Below are 14,746 nucleotides of genomic sequence, written 5' to 3'. Positions count from 1 at the left end.
TGACGAAAACAAACACTTACTAGTGTGATATAGTTCTCCCAAAATTTTACCGCAATCATTATAATTTGTCATAATCTATTGTTAATGTCTAGATATATTTGTCGTATTGTTTACACCGATGACTAAATTTTGTATGTTTATCTTTCAGACATTTGTCAATAGAGTGGAAAGACGAAAAATCAATAAAATATTATATAACAAATATGCATGACAATTAGATATAATCACGTTGACAATAACAAATTCGTCTATTTATGTCACATAGGCTATTGTATTAACGAACAGAAATTAATGATCAGTTATATTTATCGCATTTTTTACATTTTTTAAAACTAAATTTTATATTTTTATTTTTCAGGACACCCTTCATGACAAAATATCTATTTAGCCTATTTTAAATTATAAGATTAGAAGAGAAAGTTGTTTAATTAGAGAGAATAAAAACCTTGGCCTAAGATAAGGCCCAAAAGAAGAATAAGATGTGACGCGGGTAAGTTTGAAATTTGAGTCCCATGGTTGTTCTGAGCGACTGCAGAGACATTTGCAAGGTGCTGGTGTGGTTCACACACACAAGGTCCCTCCGGAAGGGTCTCCAACTCCATGGGCAAGTTATCAAATTAGGGTTCGAAGCCATTCCATTGGTGTGCCACCACTTGATCAACTTCTACTCCAAAACCAACCTCCCTCACTCTTCGCTCAAACTCTTCGATTCTTTTCCCCACAAATCCGCCACCACATGGAGCTCCGTCATCTCCTCCTTCGCCCAGAACGACCTCCCCCTCCCTGCTCTCCGCTTCTTCCGCCGCATGCTCCGCCACGGCCTCCTCCCCGACGATCACACACTCCCCACCGCCGCCAAGTCCGTCGCTGCCCTCTCCTCCCTCCCCCTCGCCCTCTCCCTCCACGCCCTCTCCCTCAAAACCGCCCACCACCACGACGTCTTCGTCGGAAGCTCCCTCGTCGACACGTACGCTAAATGCGGCGACGTCAACCTCGCGCGCAAGGTGTTCGACGAAATGCCTCACAAAAACGTCGTCTCCTGGAGCGGTATGATATACGGATATTCTCAGATGGGTCTCGACGAGGAGGCTTTGAACCTGTTTAAACGTGCTCTGGAGCAGGATTATGATATAAGGGTTAATGATTTTACGCTTTCTAGTGTTTTGAGGGTGTGTAGTGCTTCCACGTTGTTTGAGCTGGGGAAGCAAGTGCATGGACTGTGCTTTAAAACAAGTTTTGATTCTTCATGCTTTGTGGCTAGCTCGTTGATCTCGTTGTACTCTAAGTGCGGGGTTGTAGAAGGAGGTTACAAGGTTTTTGAGGAGGTGAAAGTTAGGAACCTTGGCATGTGGAACGCAATGTTGATTGCGTGTGCTCAGCATGCACATACAGGGAGAACATTTGAGCTGTTTGAAGAGATGGAGCGTGTTGGGGTGAAGCCTAACTTCATCACATTTTTGTGTCTGCTTTATGCGTGCAGCCATGCAGGGTTGGTGGAGAAGGGGGAACACTGCTTTGGGTTGATGAAGGAGCATGGTATTGAACCGGGGTCGCAGCATTATGCTACATTGGTGGATTTGCTTGGTCGTGCTGGGAAGTTGGAGGAAGCGGTTCTGGTTATCAAGGAAATGCCAATGCAGCCCACAGAATCTGTTTGGGGGGCTTTGTTGACAGGGTGTAGGATTCATGGAAACACTGAATTGGCTTCCTTTGTGGCTGATAAGGTTTTTGAGATGGGTGCTGTGAGTTCTGGGATTCAGGTTTTGTTGTCTAATGCTTATGCTGCTGCTGGAAGATGGGAGGAAGCGGCAAGGGCGAGGAAGATGATGAGGGATCAAGGAATAAAGAAGGAAACTGGGTTGAGTTGGGTGGAGGAGGGGAATAGGGTTCATACATTTGCTGCTGGGGATAGGTCTCATGGGAAAACCAGGGAAATTTATGAGAAGTTGGAGGAGTTGGGAGAGGAAATGGCGAAAGCCGGTTATGTTGCAGACACTTCTTTTGTGTTGAAAGAAGTGGATGGGGATGAGAAAAGTCAAACTATAAGGTATCATAGTGAAAGGTTGGCCATTGCGTTTGGACTTATTACTTTCCCTCCAGAATGGCCTATCAGGGTAATGAAGAACTTGCGAGTTTGTGGTGATTGCCACACTGCCATCAAGTTTATTAGCAAGTGTACTGGAAGGGTGATTATTGTGAGGGACAATAACCGGTTCCACCGATTTGAGGATGGGAAATGCACTTGTGGAGATTATTGGTGATGATGATAAGGTGCTGCATGACATGAGACTGATGAGAATCACTGAAAAAAATCATCTCACGACTTGTTTTTGCTATCTCACCACGTACAAAATCGTGGTAATTTTGACACTTTTTGTCATTTATTTATTTTTTGATATTACTGCTAACATGATCCGAGGAAAAATAGGAAGCCTATAGTACTGTACTCAAAGAAGAACTTCAAAAGAAAATTCTTAAGACTAGCTATTATTTCATTTATAAAATCAAGTGTGTCATTTGCCAACCTAATCTGCATTTTTGTTGATATTGGAGGGATAATGTTGATAAATATTTGTGTTTTAATTTAAAATTTATAAATATATATTAATTCTATTTTATAAAATAGAATATTTATTTTAGATTTTCTTAAGATTTTATTTTAATAAGTTAATTAGTTTGTTATGTTTGTTGTAACAACTGTAGGTTGGTTTTCCAACAGTCATATTTCTAACGGTCATATTTTGTTGTTGCAAAATGCCTATGTATATCTCTGTCCTCTTTTCTAGAAATGACAGGCTGAGAGCTCTGGTTTCTTTCTCCCAAAAATTTGTCTCTTTCTTTTCTTATAAAAAACTTATTTTTTGTGAGAGCAAGAGCATTGGTGTTCATAAGATTCGGGGATCCTTTCGCTACACACGATTGGAACCAACGGGTTGTCGTATCTTGGGAGAGGAGCGCAATCAAATTTTCCTACCAGTGCAATGGGGCGTTTTCTCTTTAAGGATAGTGTTTACGCGCTTCAACCCAGGCTATTTAATTCTTTCCCTTAATTTAATTTTCCTTGTGCTCATTGTATGATATAATGCATTATTTATGTGTTGTCAATTAAATTTATTTTGCTACTGTTATTTTGTTATTTAATTCAAGACTGTGCATCTTCTTCGTATTTTATTTTTCTTCATTTTTTATTTTATTTTCCAACAGTCTTAGAAAAAAAACCGTTATCACTTTCTTCTTGCATAGTCTTTTCTACAGTAACATTTTGTTTTATCTAAAATGTTTGTCGTCAATATGATTGAGTTCTTTTCTAGTAAGCATGAAAAATTAATGGATGAAAACACAATTCTTTAACTTGATGGATGAAAACACAATGCATTATGTTCCATTAAAAATGTTTTTATTATATTATGTATTTCCTGAAATTTTAAATTAGTATGAAATTGTTGAAAAATATTTTCTTTGTCAATTGTATTTTTGTTTAAGATAAAATGCTTTTAGAATTAGTTTATGTGAAAAACTAAAAACATCTCACTATTTTCATTCCTGCCTCAGGAAGTTATCTTTTACTTGGTCAAATGATCCTGAGAACACAAGTCTTTAAAATCAGGACGTTTTTTGTTTGGTTTTTTAATTTCTATTGTTTAACGTTATTATTATTACTGCAAGTATTTTGTTGCTGCATGTTGACTGATTGTCTCTTTATATATAACTCATTGATAAAAATAAGTCTGTGAAAATATAACACACAAAAATAATAAAATAAACACTTTGGTGAAACTTTATATTTTGCATGTCGTATTCTTAAAAGAGTATCTTATAAACAAAAAAAAATCTTTATGAGTTATGGAGAAAAAGAGAACCAAATCTGAAATATCTTAAAGTGTGGGGGTGTGTAGTAAATGTTAATATCTCTATTAATAAGAAAAGGAAAATTGAAAAAAAAATATTAATTATATTTTGTTGGATATTTTTTACATAATACTACTTATAGATTCTTAGTTATTAATTCAGAAGTATCTGAAATTTCTAATGGTACTATTATGGAGTCTAGAGATGTGACTTTCTTTGAAAATATTTTTTCTTGAAAAATAAATTGTTAAATCTTTGTATGGTTTGAAACAAGCTCCAAAGCATTGACACAAAAGTTTGGTTAAGTTATTCTTTTGTATGATTTTCAAATTAATGATAGTGATAAATGTGTGTATGTGAAACAATTTGATAATAATGGACGTGTCATTTTATGTTTGTATCTGAATGACATATTGATATTTGGTAGTAATATGCATTTCATAAATGATGTGAAGTTTTTCTTGTCTATAAATTTTGATATGAAAGACCTTAGTTGTGTAGATGTGATTTTGGGTATTAAGCTTATAGAGAAAAATGATGGTATGATTTTTTATTTCTTCCAATCTTGGTATGTTGAAAAGCTATATATTAAAGAAGTTTAATCATTTTGATGTGAAACATGTTTCTGCTCCTTATGACTCATCTATTGAGTTAAAGAAAAGTTTGAGTAAACTAATTTTTTTTTACATGAATATTCTCAAATTATTGGTTCTATGTTACATTTGACAAACTTCTTTAGGTCTGACATTGCATATGCAGTTGGTAGATTAGGAAGGTATACTAATAATCGTGATCATTCTCATTGGATTGCATTAGAAAGAGTTTTTAGATACTTAAAAGGAACCATCAATTATGACATTCATTATACATGTTTTCCTGCAGTAATTAAGGGGTTTAGTGATGCAAATTGGATTTCTGATGAAACAAAATCAACAAGTGGTTATGTTTTTACTTTAGCTGGTGGTGCAGTATCATGAAAATCTACTAGACAAATTATTATTTCACATGAAAGCAAAAATTATTGTTTTAAATACTGCTACTAGTGAGACTAAATTTCTTTAAAATGTATTATGCAATGTATACCTCCAATGCCAATGCACTATGATAGTCAAGTTGTTATATCTAAAGTTACTAGCAAAAATTTTAATGAAAATAGAAGACACTTAAGAGTGAGACATAAGTCTATCAGAAATTTGATTTCTCATGGTGTCATTTCTCTTGACTTTGTCAGGTCAGAAAATAATATTGCGGATCCGCTTACAAAAAGGTTGACATGTCAACAAGTATTTGAGTCGTCGAGGGGAATGAGATTAAAGCCCATTATTTAGTTACAACAATGGACACCCATCTCCGTGTGATTGGTGATCCCATGAATGGAGTTCAACGGGTAACAATGAAATTGTTTGTTGACTAAAGTACACCAAAATAAAATTTGGCGGAGTTGTTCCGTTTCTCATTCCTATGACGAGGTGTATTATAAATTGTGACAATATTAAGGTTGAGGTATTTATATATGTGTATTTTTGGTGGGAAAAAAATACCTCTTAATGAATCCGATGACAATTATTGTAGGGGTGGGGATCACAACCCACTCTTGGAGGATTCACCTAGTGAGTGTGGTGGTGGGGCCGCCATTGTGAGATATGGGCTAATCTCTAAGTGACACTCACGAAACAAGATACAAGCGCAAGGCCGTGTAACGCGCTACCACTGATTAGAACCTAATTGAACGCCAATATTGTAGGGGTTGTGTACTAAAGTCCGGTTAAAGAATATGTAGTTCAAGACAATCAAGTCACTACGTTTTTCTCGGATGGAAGTTCATAAACACTAGGTATAAGGCTCAAACCCAGAAGGTTCCTTATACCGAAATACAATATCACATGCTCTTTCTTTTATATTTTTATACAAATTATCTTTCAGAAAATATATTTTAAATTTTTAAATTATGTGGGGGAATGTTGATAAATATTTGTGTTTTAATTTAAAATTTATAAATATATATTAATTCTATTTTATAAAATAGAATATTTATTTTAGATTTTCTTAAGATTTTGTTTTAATAAGTCAACTAGTTTGTTATGTTTGTTGTAACAACTGTAGGTTGGTTTTCCAACGGTCATATTTTGTTGTTGCAAAATGCCTATATATAGCTCTGGTTTCTTTCTCCCAAAAATTTGTCTCTTTCTTTTCCTATAAAAAACTTATTTTTTGTGAGAGCAAGAGCATTGGTGTTCATAAGATTCGGGGATCCTTTCGCTGCACACGATTGGAACCAACGGGTTGTCGTATCTTGGGAGAGAAGCGCAATCAAATTTTCCTACCAGAGTGCAGTGGAGCGTTTTCTCTCTAAGGATAGCGTTTACGCGCTTCAACCCAGGCTATTTAATTCTTTACCTTAATTTAATTTTCCTTGTGCTCATTATATGATATAATGCATTATTTATGTGTTGTCAATTAAATTTATTTTGCTACTTATAGTTTGTTATTTAATTCAAGACTGTACATCTTCTTCGTATTTTATTTTCCTTCATTTTTTATTTTATTTTCCAAACATACCATACCACAACGTTCAAATTTAAACATATAGATATAGAGAAGATGGAGACACGAATATAAGAACTAGCAATTTTGATGGCTTCTGATTGGGAAGTAGTAACAGCTAGAACAGCACGTATTCAGACAAGGACAGCAGGGACGATTCAGCGCATATTTGTTTCTACGTGACTACAGGTTCGTTGGGTAGAGTGGAAAAAAAATAGAATGAAAGTGAATTGAAATGAAAATTTTGAATTAAAGTTTGTTTGTAAAAGTAAGAATCCTACCTCATTATTTTGTTCATTTTCCTTCTTTTCCGGTCTTTCACTGCAAATAAACGAACCCTAAATCTGATTAACAATGGACACGAACGTTAGGGTAGATGTTTAATTTTACTTCCTTGATCTGTTTTCCTCTGTGATTTACGTTAATTTTAATGTAAAAGTAACTATAAATGTGTGTTTGTTTCAAGTCTCCAACATACGTATGTGGAAATTTTCACGTAAAAAAATTAAAAGAACGTAGAAACTAAACCTGTTTTGCTTCTGACTTGACGTGAATCATCTTTGGTCAAAGCTAAACCAGATATGCTATACATTGTGTTGGGTCATAGGTGATGCATGTCCAGCTTGTGTACTGGATACTCAAACACACAGTAACTTTTAAAAGTTGAAGGAGCAATCTGAATCTTATTAACATTGTTTTGTGTCACACTTCTAAGGACTATTTTAAACTCTCTTTATGGAAGCTAAACTCTCTCTTTATGGACGTCACACTTCTAAGGACTATTTTAAATTTTTTAAATAAGATAAAATATTAAAATAAACTTTTTAACATAGGGGTTACTGAACAAAATAAATAAGATAAATAATCAAAAATGACATTTTGTTCTTATTTTTTCGATAAATAATTGTGAAAGAGTTTATTCATACATAACACAATTCTTTTTTGTTTTGTCTTTTTTAAAAATAATTTACATAACACAAATCATTAGGTGCATGAAGTATTTCATGGAGCGCAGAAAGCAATTGCCTTCCTTTAATACCTATCTAGTGAATTGTATGTGACCCAAAAGAACATTCATTCATTTTTTTCTTCCCCGTCGACCACGACAACTTAAATGACCATAAATGATTTTTTATTTAAAACAAATTAAAATTAAAAAATAAGCAAAAGTGTATGAGAAAATTATTTCTCTGTATATAGATAAATAAATGAGAAAAGTCTCAAGGGTCCATCCCATCCATGATTGGGGGTCCAAAATCCAAATCTGCACATATAATTTAGTGTATGCTTGGTTTGTAGTAGAAAATACTACGCCGCCTATTCTAATACAAATCAAATTGATAAAAACAAACTAAAGCAAAAGTAAAAATCTTGATTCATTAGTAAAATTACTTTTGCCTCTGTACCTAGAGGGACACAACCCTCACAAGGGTATGGTTGAGAACCCCTTTTGTGTTAGTCAAGCATTCTGATGCTTAAATCATAACTCTTTTCAATATGATAAATAAGAGAAATAAATGCTAATGAATGATGTATCTTATATTAAAAATCTCACTATTTAATATTTATATACATATTTTAATGGATCCTTGGTTCATGGGTTTTACTTCCCATGGCTAATGATCCCACTAACATGGAGTTAGTTACCTAATGATGTTAATAAGGTGATTTGTCTTTTCTTTGTTTTGACTTAGGCAATAGATCAAAACATTATAAAGTACCATTCGGCAAAGATTGAATACCCAAATAACTTAAATCCGCATAAGGGCCTAACACTCTTAACCTTGTACGAAAGGATCATGACAGAGATTAAAACAAAGAGAAGACAAATCACCTTATGAACATCATTAGGCAACTAACTCCATGTTAGTGGGATCATTAACCATGGGAAGTAAAACCCATGAACCAAGAATCCATTAAAATATGTATATAAATATTAAATAGTGAGATTTTTAATATAGCATTTATTTTTCTTATTTATCATATTGAAAAGAGTTATGATTCAAGCATCAGAATGTCTTTGTAGGTACCCTCACTCACGACAAAAAAAATGAATAATCACCATATTAGAATAAGGAGAAATTACTTCTAATATCTCACTGCAGATACAACCCCAAACATAATTTTCCAATGGATTTCCAAACATACTCTTAGTATACTTGAATCAGGATCCGTGATTCATGCTAACCTTCAAATTTATGTCCAAAGCAAGAAAATGATATAGAAGCAAAGTTGAGTTGTTTCCGCTGACGGTAACAAACATGTTACCAAGCACACGTATATGTTTTGGATAAGTAGTTTGCTTGCCGTTGTATAATTGTATAATCACATATTCACATTAGATATCCTCGTTTTTTCCTACAATCCTCTCATTTTACATCTTAAAGAAAAAAAAACTACAGAAGCTCTACGTTTTTGGGCAATAAACATTGCTCATATTTCACTTCCTTTTTCTTCTTGAGAAAACGAAAAATACCAAAATTTCCATATTGGATTCTGTTCTGTAAATCACGTAAATATGTTTGTTCTCTCAATTTCCTCTTATTACACTTCCAACTCCAAAATTAGGAGAGAGAAAAAGTTCAACTAATTAATCTACCAAATTAAGAAGAACATTAAGGCATGAAGATATTGATTACTGAATGTTAAATATTTTTGTGAAACTACTCATCAATTGCCTATTTGGATCAAGCACTAATGGCAAAAGCTAATTTATTACATTTGATATGCTCTAGAAAAGAAGAGGCATTAAAATAACGGTGTTACTAGGTGCACCCAACAGTATTACTGGTACACCCAACATTTTTTATTAATGCCCAAAATGCTCCTGACTTGTTGTTCCTTTTAATTTCTGGTTGAGTGGTGATTCGTAAGTAGATTTTTTACATACGGATGAAGTTGATCCGTATGAATTATACGGATGAAGTTGATCCGTAAGTATGAACTTCATCCGTATAAATCATACGGATGAACTTCATCCGTATTGGTTTTTTGTTTTTTCTTTAATTCCTTAATTTTTTTATTTTTTTTAATTATTAATATGTTAAACTACTCATTTGTGCATTAATTTTTTTTACTATTACAAAATTTAATATATATTAAATTTTGTAATAGTAAATATTTTTTATTTATAAAAAAATATATGGATTAAATAATTCGTATGAGTTATATCAAAATTAATTATCACAAAATTTATTATTTAAATTTATATGCGCATTAAATATATATTAGAAATTTTATTGTTATGTATAACAACATAATTTATTTTATAATGTAATTAACTCATTAGCTCAATTGGTTAAAACGTTGTTCTAATAATATGAAAGTCACATGTTTAATTCTTGCTTTGACCATTAATTTTAAATTAATTTATTACAAATATTTTTCAAAAAAAATTAAAACCTTCAATATGGGTGCGTCTTATTTGTTGTTAAATTTAAGTCAGGGACATTTTTATCAGTTCATGTAATATGTTGGGTACATCTAGTAACACTCCTAAAGCAAAATAGAAAATGACACGTGTAAGATCCTTATCAACAAAAAGAATTTTCGTATGTGACAATGTTACAGCTACCAATTACTCTTCATCAGAATAAGAATAGAGGAGAATACAAATGTTCCTTAAAAGAGAAGGTCGGTTATATCATGTTTATAGAATATGAATGCGTGGTGAAGCATTATTATTCCTTCTGCAAAAGTTGGAAGAAAAGGCGAGAACAAATCAAGAGTATATCAATACAAAAAATTGTCCATAAGGAGGTGATGCTGATATGGTAGTAAAAGTAAAACTGTTTACATTAATTCCTTAGCGATTTGTTTTATTCAGGGGAATTTTATCTAACTTTAGTGATATATTTATATCGATTTGGTTATGGAGGTCAACTCAATTCCAACTTAGAAAAGCATATAATGACACACACTGGCTATCAAAAGCACCGGTGATAGTGAAAGATTAATGCCGACAGTGAAGCCATTAAAAACATTTTATGTTTACAATTTTGTTCTCTTTCTCTCTATTATATTTTAAATTCATAAGATATTATACTAAAAAAATTCAATATTCTAAGTTATCGAACAATCATAAAACTTCTAAAACATTTTTAAATGAATAAATTATTTTTAAAGAAAAATAGACCTTAATCAAGCATGCCATACTCCTTTGTTAAACTATTGATCGACTCCTAAAAAAACGACTAACAGAATTGGGAGATATAGTGTATTCCATTAACATACGTCAAATAAGTCCACCATAACAAGAGGCTCAATTAAAAATATATAAACTCAAAGTGACCAGAAGCGTGTTTCATTGGATTTCTAATTGCTTGTTGAGTAGGACAGCACAAAGTACACAATTTCATAGGTCCATATATGATCCATGGGGGTTAACTATGTCCTACACATCAAATATGTACAATGGTGTTTCATCTACTTTATAAAGACTAAGAATGCATAAAAATGGCATTTTAGTTCGTGCACAATCTACGGTAACTACTCCACAACAGAATTTGACGCTCAGATAGCTCAGTTATTAATACAATGCAAATAAAAACTACAAACACTGCGATACAATATAGTATATGATCACCAGGGGGTAACTAGTCCTAGACATCAAATATGTAATATGGTGCCTCATCTATTGCCAAAAAAGACTAAGAATCCATATAAATGACATTTTAGTTCCTGCACAATCTACAGCACCTACTCCATAAACAGGATTTGATGCTACAATACAACTCAGTAATTTATACAACGCAAATAGAAACTACTAACACTGAGATAGTGCAGTAATGTAGTATCATTTTGAGAATAGAGACATAGGTATTAAAAACAATATAGCAATAAACTTCAATTGAATGTTACATGCCCAAAGGATCAATGTTCAAATATTCCTAATTTACCCACTCCCTGGCATCGACAATTATTGATTCCAGATTACAAAAGAAATACCATATACTATCCAGCAACCTGTGTTTTCATCCCCAAAATTGGAACAAAATAGAGACACAAGGAATTACTCCAATGACCCTTCTGTAACTTTGGTTTCTACCCCAAAATATAAAGAAACAAAATCAAAAGATAGATCAAACTTAGGAATAGGACTTCATTGTGATACAACATTTGCTCCTCAAGGAAGGAAAAATTGACAGGAATGTGGACCTAAAATTTGAAGAGATAGGCAGCCAAAAAACCCTTCACTGGCATTAATTCTGTGAACGCCACCCAGTGGTTTCCTGACCCTTCTAAGTTACTTTTGCAACACTAAACCTCAAAATGAATTTTGCTCAGTGATGTGGTTCTTTTTCTTAGTACTGCTTCCTTTCTTAGTTACTGTAACCTTCTTCCATCAACAAAATTCATAAACGAATATATATGATTATTATTTACTGAAACATTTCTGTTGTTAACTACCTCAGGGTCAGCAGAAACTCATTTCAGTTTTGCTGAGCCACAAGATGATCAAGCTGCATCTGTTCAAGCCATGCTCCCAGTACAGCATGATCAACAACAGACTCCATTTGCGTGCTAATGTTTGATCCCTCACTGGAGGATCCAGCAGCTGCTGCTGCAACATATGAGACAGTGGTTGCCAATTTATCTTTAACTTCAGCTGGTGATTCCTTAACAAGTGACTGCACCCAAGATAAATCAGGCTCCTCACCATTGTTCCCAAGCTCAAATGATGATGACCTTCTTAGCTTACCAACTTCACCAGCACCAACTGGCCAATCCAATTTAACATTAGGTGATCCCCATTTTGACCAAGAATCGGCAGAGGCAGCAGCAGAGTTGGAGCCGAGTTCTTGGAAGCTTAAGCTGCGAAATTGTTGCTTCTCGCGCTGAGCTAGCATAGAAATCCTAGAACCCATTGGAGAAATAGGTTCGACATTTCGCGGAGACATTCCCAACGAGGCCTGCAATAAAGGATGCTCAAAATTTTTAGAGGCAAAATTAGTATTCAGGGGTGCCAACATGCTTTGCTGGTGCTGAAATTGATTGAAGACAGCTGATTTGTGAGTTGGAGAAAATACAGCTGAAGCCAATGCTGGATCAGCATATCTAGGAGAAGAACTCTCAGCTGAAAACAGATCATCAAGATTTGAAGGAGTCAAGGGTTTCATTCGACCAGAGCGGTTCATGGTATTACAATTCATAGCATGTGGAGATAGGCATGATAACTCATTAAGGAACTGTTGCTGCTGCTGCTGCTGATGATGATGATGATCATAATCAGGTAATAACAAATCAAAATCATCCACAGAAAAATCTCTAGCATTGAGTGAAGATCTCAATCTACTGGAATGAAAATTACTTCCTGGAAGATGCAATGCTGGGATGTTAGGCTGAGGCCAAGCAATTGAAGCACTGGAAGGCGACATGGGCGGAGTGAACGGCGAGGGAGACATGACCGACATAGAGGAAGGAGAGATGGCTGCAACAAAATCCATAGCAGAGGAGGCACTGGAACGGGGAGAAGGAACAGCAGAACCGGTTGAAACATAGAGCGGTCTAAGCTCTTCATTGGTGTGGGCAAAGAAGCAAACTCTTCTTGCACAATTAGTCCCATCCTTGCAAAGCCGGGTTCTATATTGTGCAGGGTGCAGCCAGCACTCAAAAACCCCATGAGCATACTCACACATATCCCCTCTCCTGCAAGCACCCTTTCGAAATTCAGGACAAGGTACACAACTATAATGGAACTTTCTCGGGTCCCTTCTTCGGGCATTTTCCCCTGGATGAACAAAGGGGCATTCAGTCCAATCGTGTGAATAAGCCCTCGAACAAGGTCGAACCTTGAACGAGTACATTCGAAACTCATCGCTTGAGTATATGCTGTTCTTTATGTCCGGAAGGGACAGATCAACAGGGTACTCTTTCTTCTCACTCACTTCATTTGTCTTCATCTTCAAATCTTCCGCTGAACACCCATTGCATGTGCTCCTCATCACCCTAAGGAGACTCCAATCATCGCTTCCAAGAAGCTCTTCCAGACTCTTCTTCACATAATCAAGCTTCGGTGGAGAAACAATAACATCCCCGGGTCGGCGACCATTGGCATCAACAGAATTCCGATCAGCGCCTGCTTCTAGAAGCAGTTTCACAGCATCGACGGCGTTTTCAGACCCACCTGAAGCTGCACAGTGAAGTGCAGTGCTTTTGTCAAGGCCAGATGATCGGTTCACATCAGCTTCTGATAGAGAAAGAATCAACGTCATGACATCAATGCTACCGTAGGTGGCAGCAACCATCAAAGGAGTTCTTTGCTCGTTGACCATCTTCTTTGACTCTTTGTGGCGGCCATACCACAACCCAACCTCGTCTATGGAGGAAGGTTCACACTCGATTAATCTTTTGAAACCCGAAACATCGTTGTTGGCTGCAAGCTCCAGCAGCAAGCTTGCAAGAGAATCTTCAGTGTCAAGAGATAAGTGATTCATCTCATGGCTTCAAGTCTTCAACTGCTAAACAAAATAGTAAAATTTACATTCAAGAACATATGCACTACAACAAACATCCAAAAGCATTAAAAACACATACCTTAGTCTCTTATTGAATTTAAACACACACACGCACCAGATACATACTAAAGCCAACTATCTATGTGTATCACATTAAAGAAGAAAAAAAAATCCAACTTTTATTATTATTTTTATATATACATCCAATATTCCATTTCATGCATGAAAATTGAAAACATCACTATTTTAGTAAAAAGGAAATAAAGAAATTACGGGTTTGATTGATTATTCTTCTGCGATCGCCTTTTTTGTTTCCCAATCACATTCCGCCTCGGACTCGATCGTCGTTTTCGGAAAAGTCTAGGGGTAGAATGGTGATTTCGCTGATTTTTATTCTTGGAACGAGTTACGACAAAGGCTCCTCCTTGTAATAGTTTAACACTTTCCCCAGTTGTCGTTCGCTGAAATTTTCTGGAAATTCACCTCACATGCGATAAAAACGAGGATCTAGTGCACACGTGGCGGGGATTTATTGGAACTGTATATAAAGCTTTCTCTGAAACCGGTTCGAGATTTTCGTCAGCTCAGCTAATCATGGGGTGACACGTGTGCCACTGATTGTTCTTTTATGCGAAAGTACTACATTGATGGAGGGAAACCGGCCGTGGAGGTCAAAACTGAAAAGCCGGGTGATTTCACCGGTTAGGTGAATCAGCAGAGTGCGGTGACCGGATCCAACCGGTTGCATTGAAGTGCATTGGAATGAGGTGTTGGAATCCGGGTGTACCGTACGGACGCGGATTTCAGACACTGGTCAATTGTGGTTTAATGGTGGAACGGGAGTGAGTCAAATCATGGAGAAATAAAAAATAAAAAAAGGAAAAAGAAAGAGAAAA

General features: G+C 35.2%; 2 protein-coding genes across 4 annotated transcripts; one reads left to right on the top strand and one right to left on the bottom strand.

The window, feature by feature from the left end:
* The first annotated feature begins 460 nt into the window (after positions 1-460).
* On the top strand, positions 461-2,549 carry LOC114399320 (putative pentatricopeptide repeat-containing protein At5g52630). Its single transcript, XM_028361496.1, has one exon. The coding sequence runs from the start codon at positions 513-515 to the stop codon at positions 2,259-2,261; it is 1,749 nt and encodes a 582-aa protein (XP_028217297.1). The 5' UTR covers positions 461-512; the 3' UTR covers positions 2,262-2,549.
* An 8,647-nt stretch (positions 2,550-11,196) lies between these two features.
* LOC114398980 (zinc finger CCCH domain-containing protein 30-like) lies at positions 11,197-14,251 on the bottom strand. Of its 3 annotated transcripts, none has more exons than XM_028361077.1 (2): positions 14,124-14,251; positions 11,197-13,850 (listed from the first exon to the last, which is right to left on the bottom strand). In XM_028361077.1, exon 2 carries the CDS (start codon positions 13,827-13,829, stop codon positions 11,826-11,828), a length of 2,004 nt encoding a protein of 667 aa, XP_028216878.1. In that variant the 5' UTR covers positions 13,830-13,850; positions 14,124-14,251; the 3' UTR covers positions 11,197-11,825. The 3 variants fall into 3 exon arrangements, with proteins under 3 accessions (XP_028216878.1, XP_028216876.1, XP_028216877.1); XM_028361075.1 differs by lacking the exon at positions 14,124-14,251 and adding an exon at positions 13,930-14,082; XM_028361076.1 differs by lacking the exon at positions 14,124-14,251 and adding an exon at positions 13,930-14,059 and having other exon boundaries at positions 11,197-13,853.
* Between the last annotated feature and the right edge of the window lie 495 nt (positions 14,252-14,746).

Source organism: Glycine soja, chromosome 19 (genome assembly GCF_004193775.1).
Source record: "Glycine soja cultivar W05 chromosome 19, ASM419377v2, whole genome shotgun sequence".
NCBI classification, from domain to species: Eukaryota; Viridiplantae; Streptophyta; class Magnoliopsida; order Fabales; family Fabaceae; genus Glycine; species Glycine soja.
The sequence above is the reverse complement of the archived record's forward strand: the minus strand, read 5'-3'. Positions and strand labels throughout refer to the sequence as shown.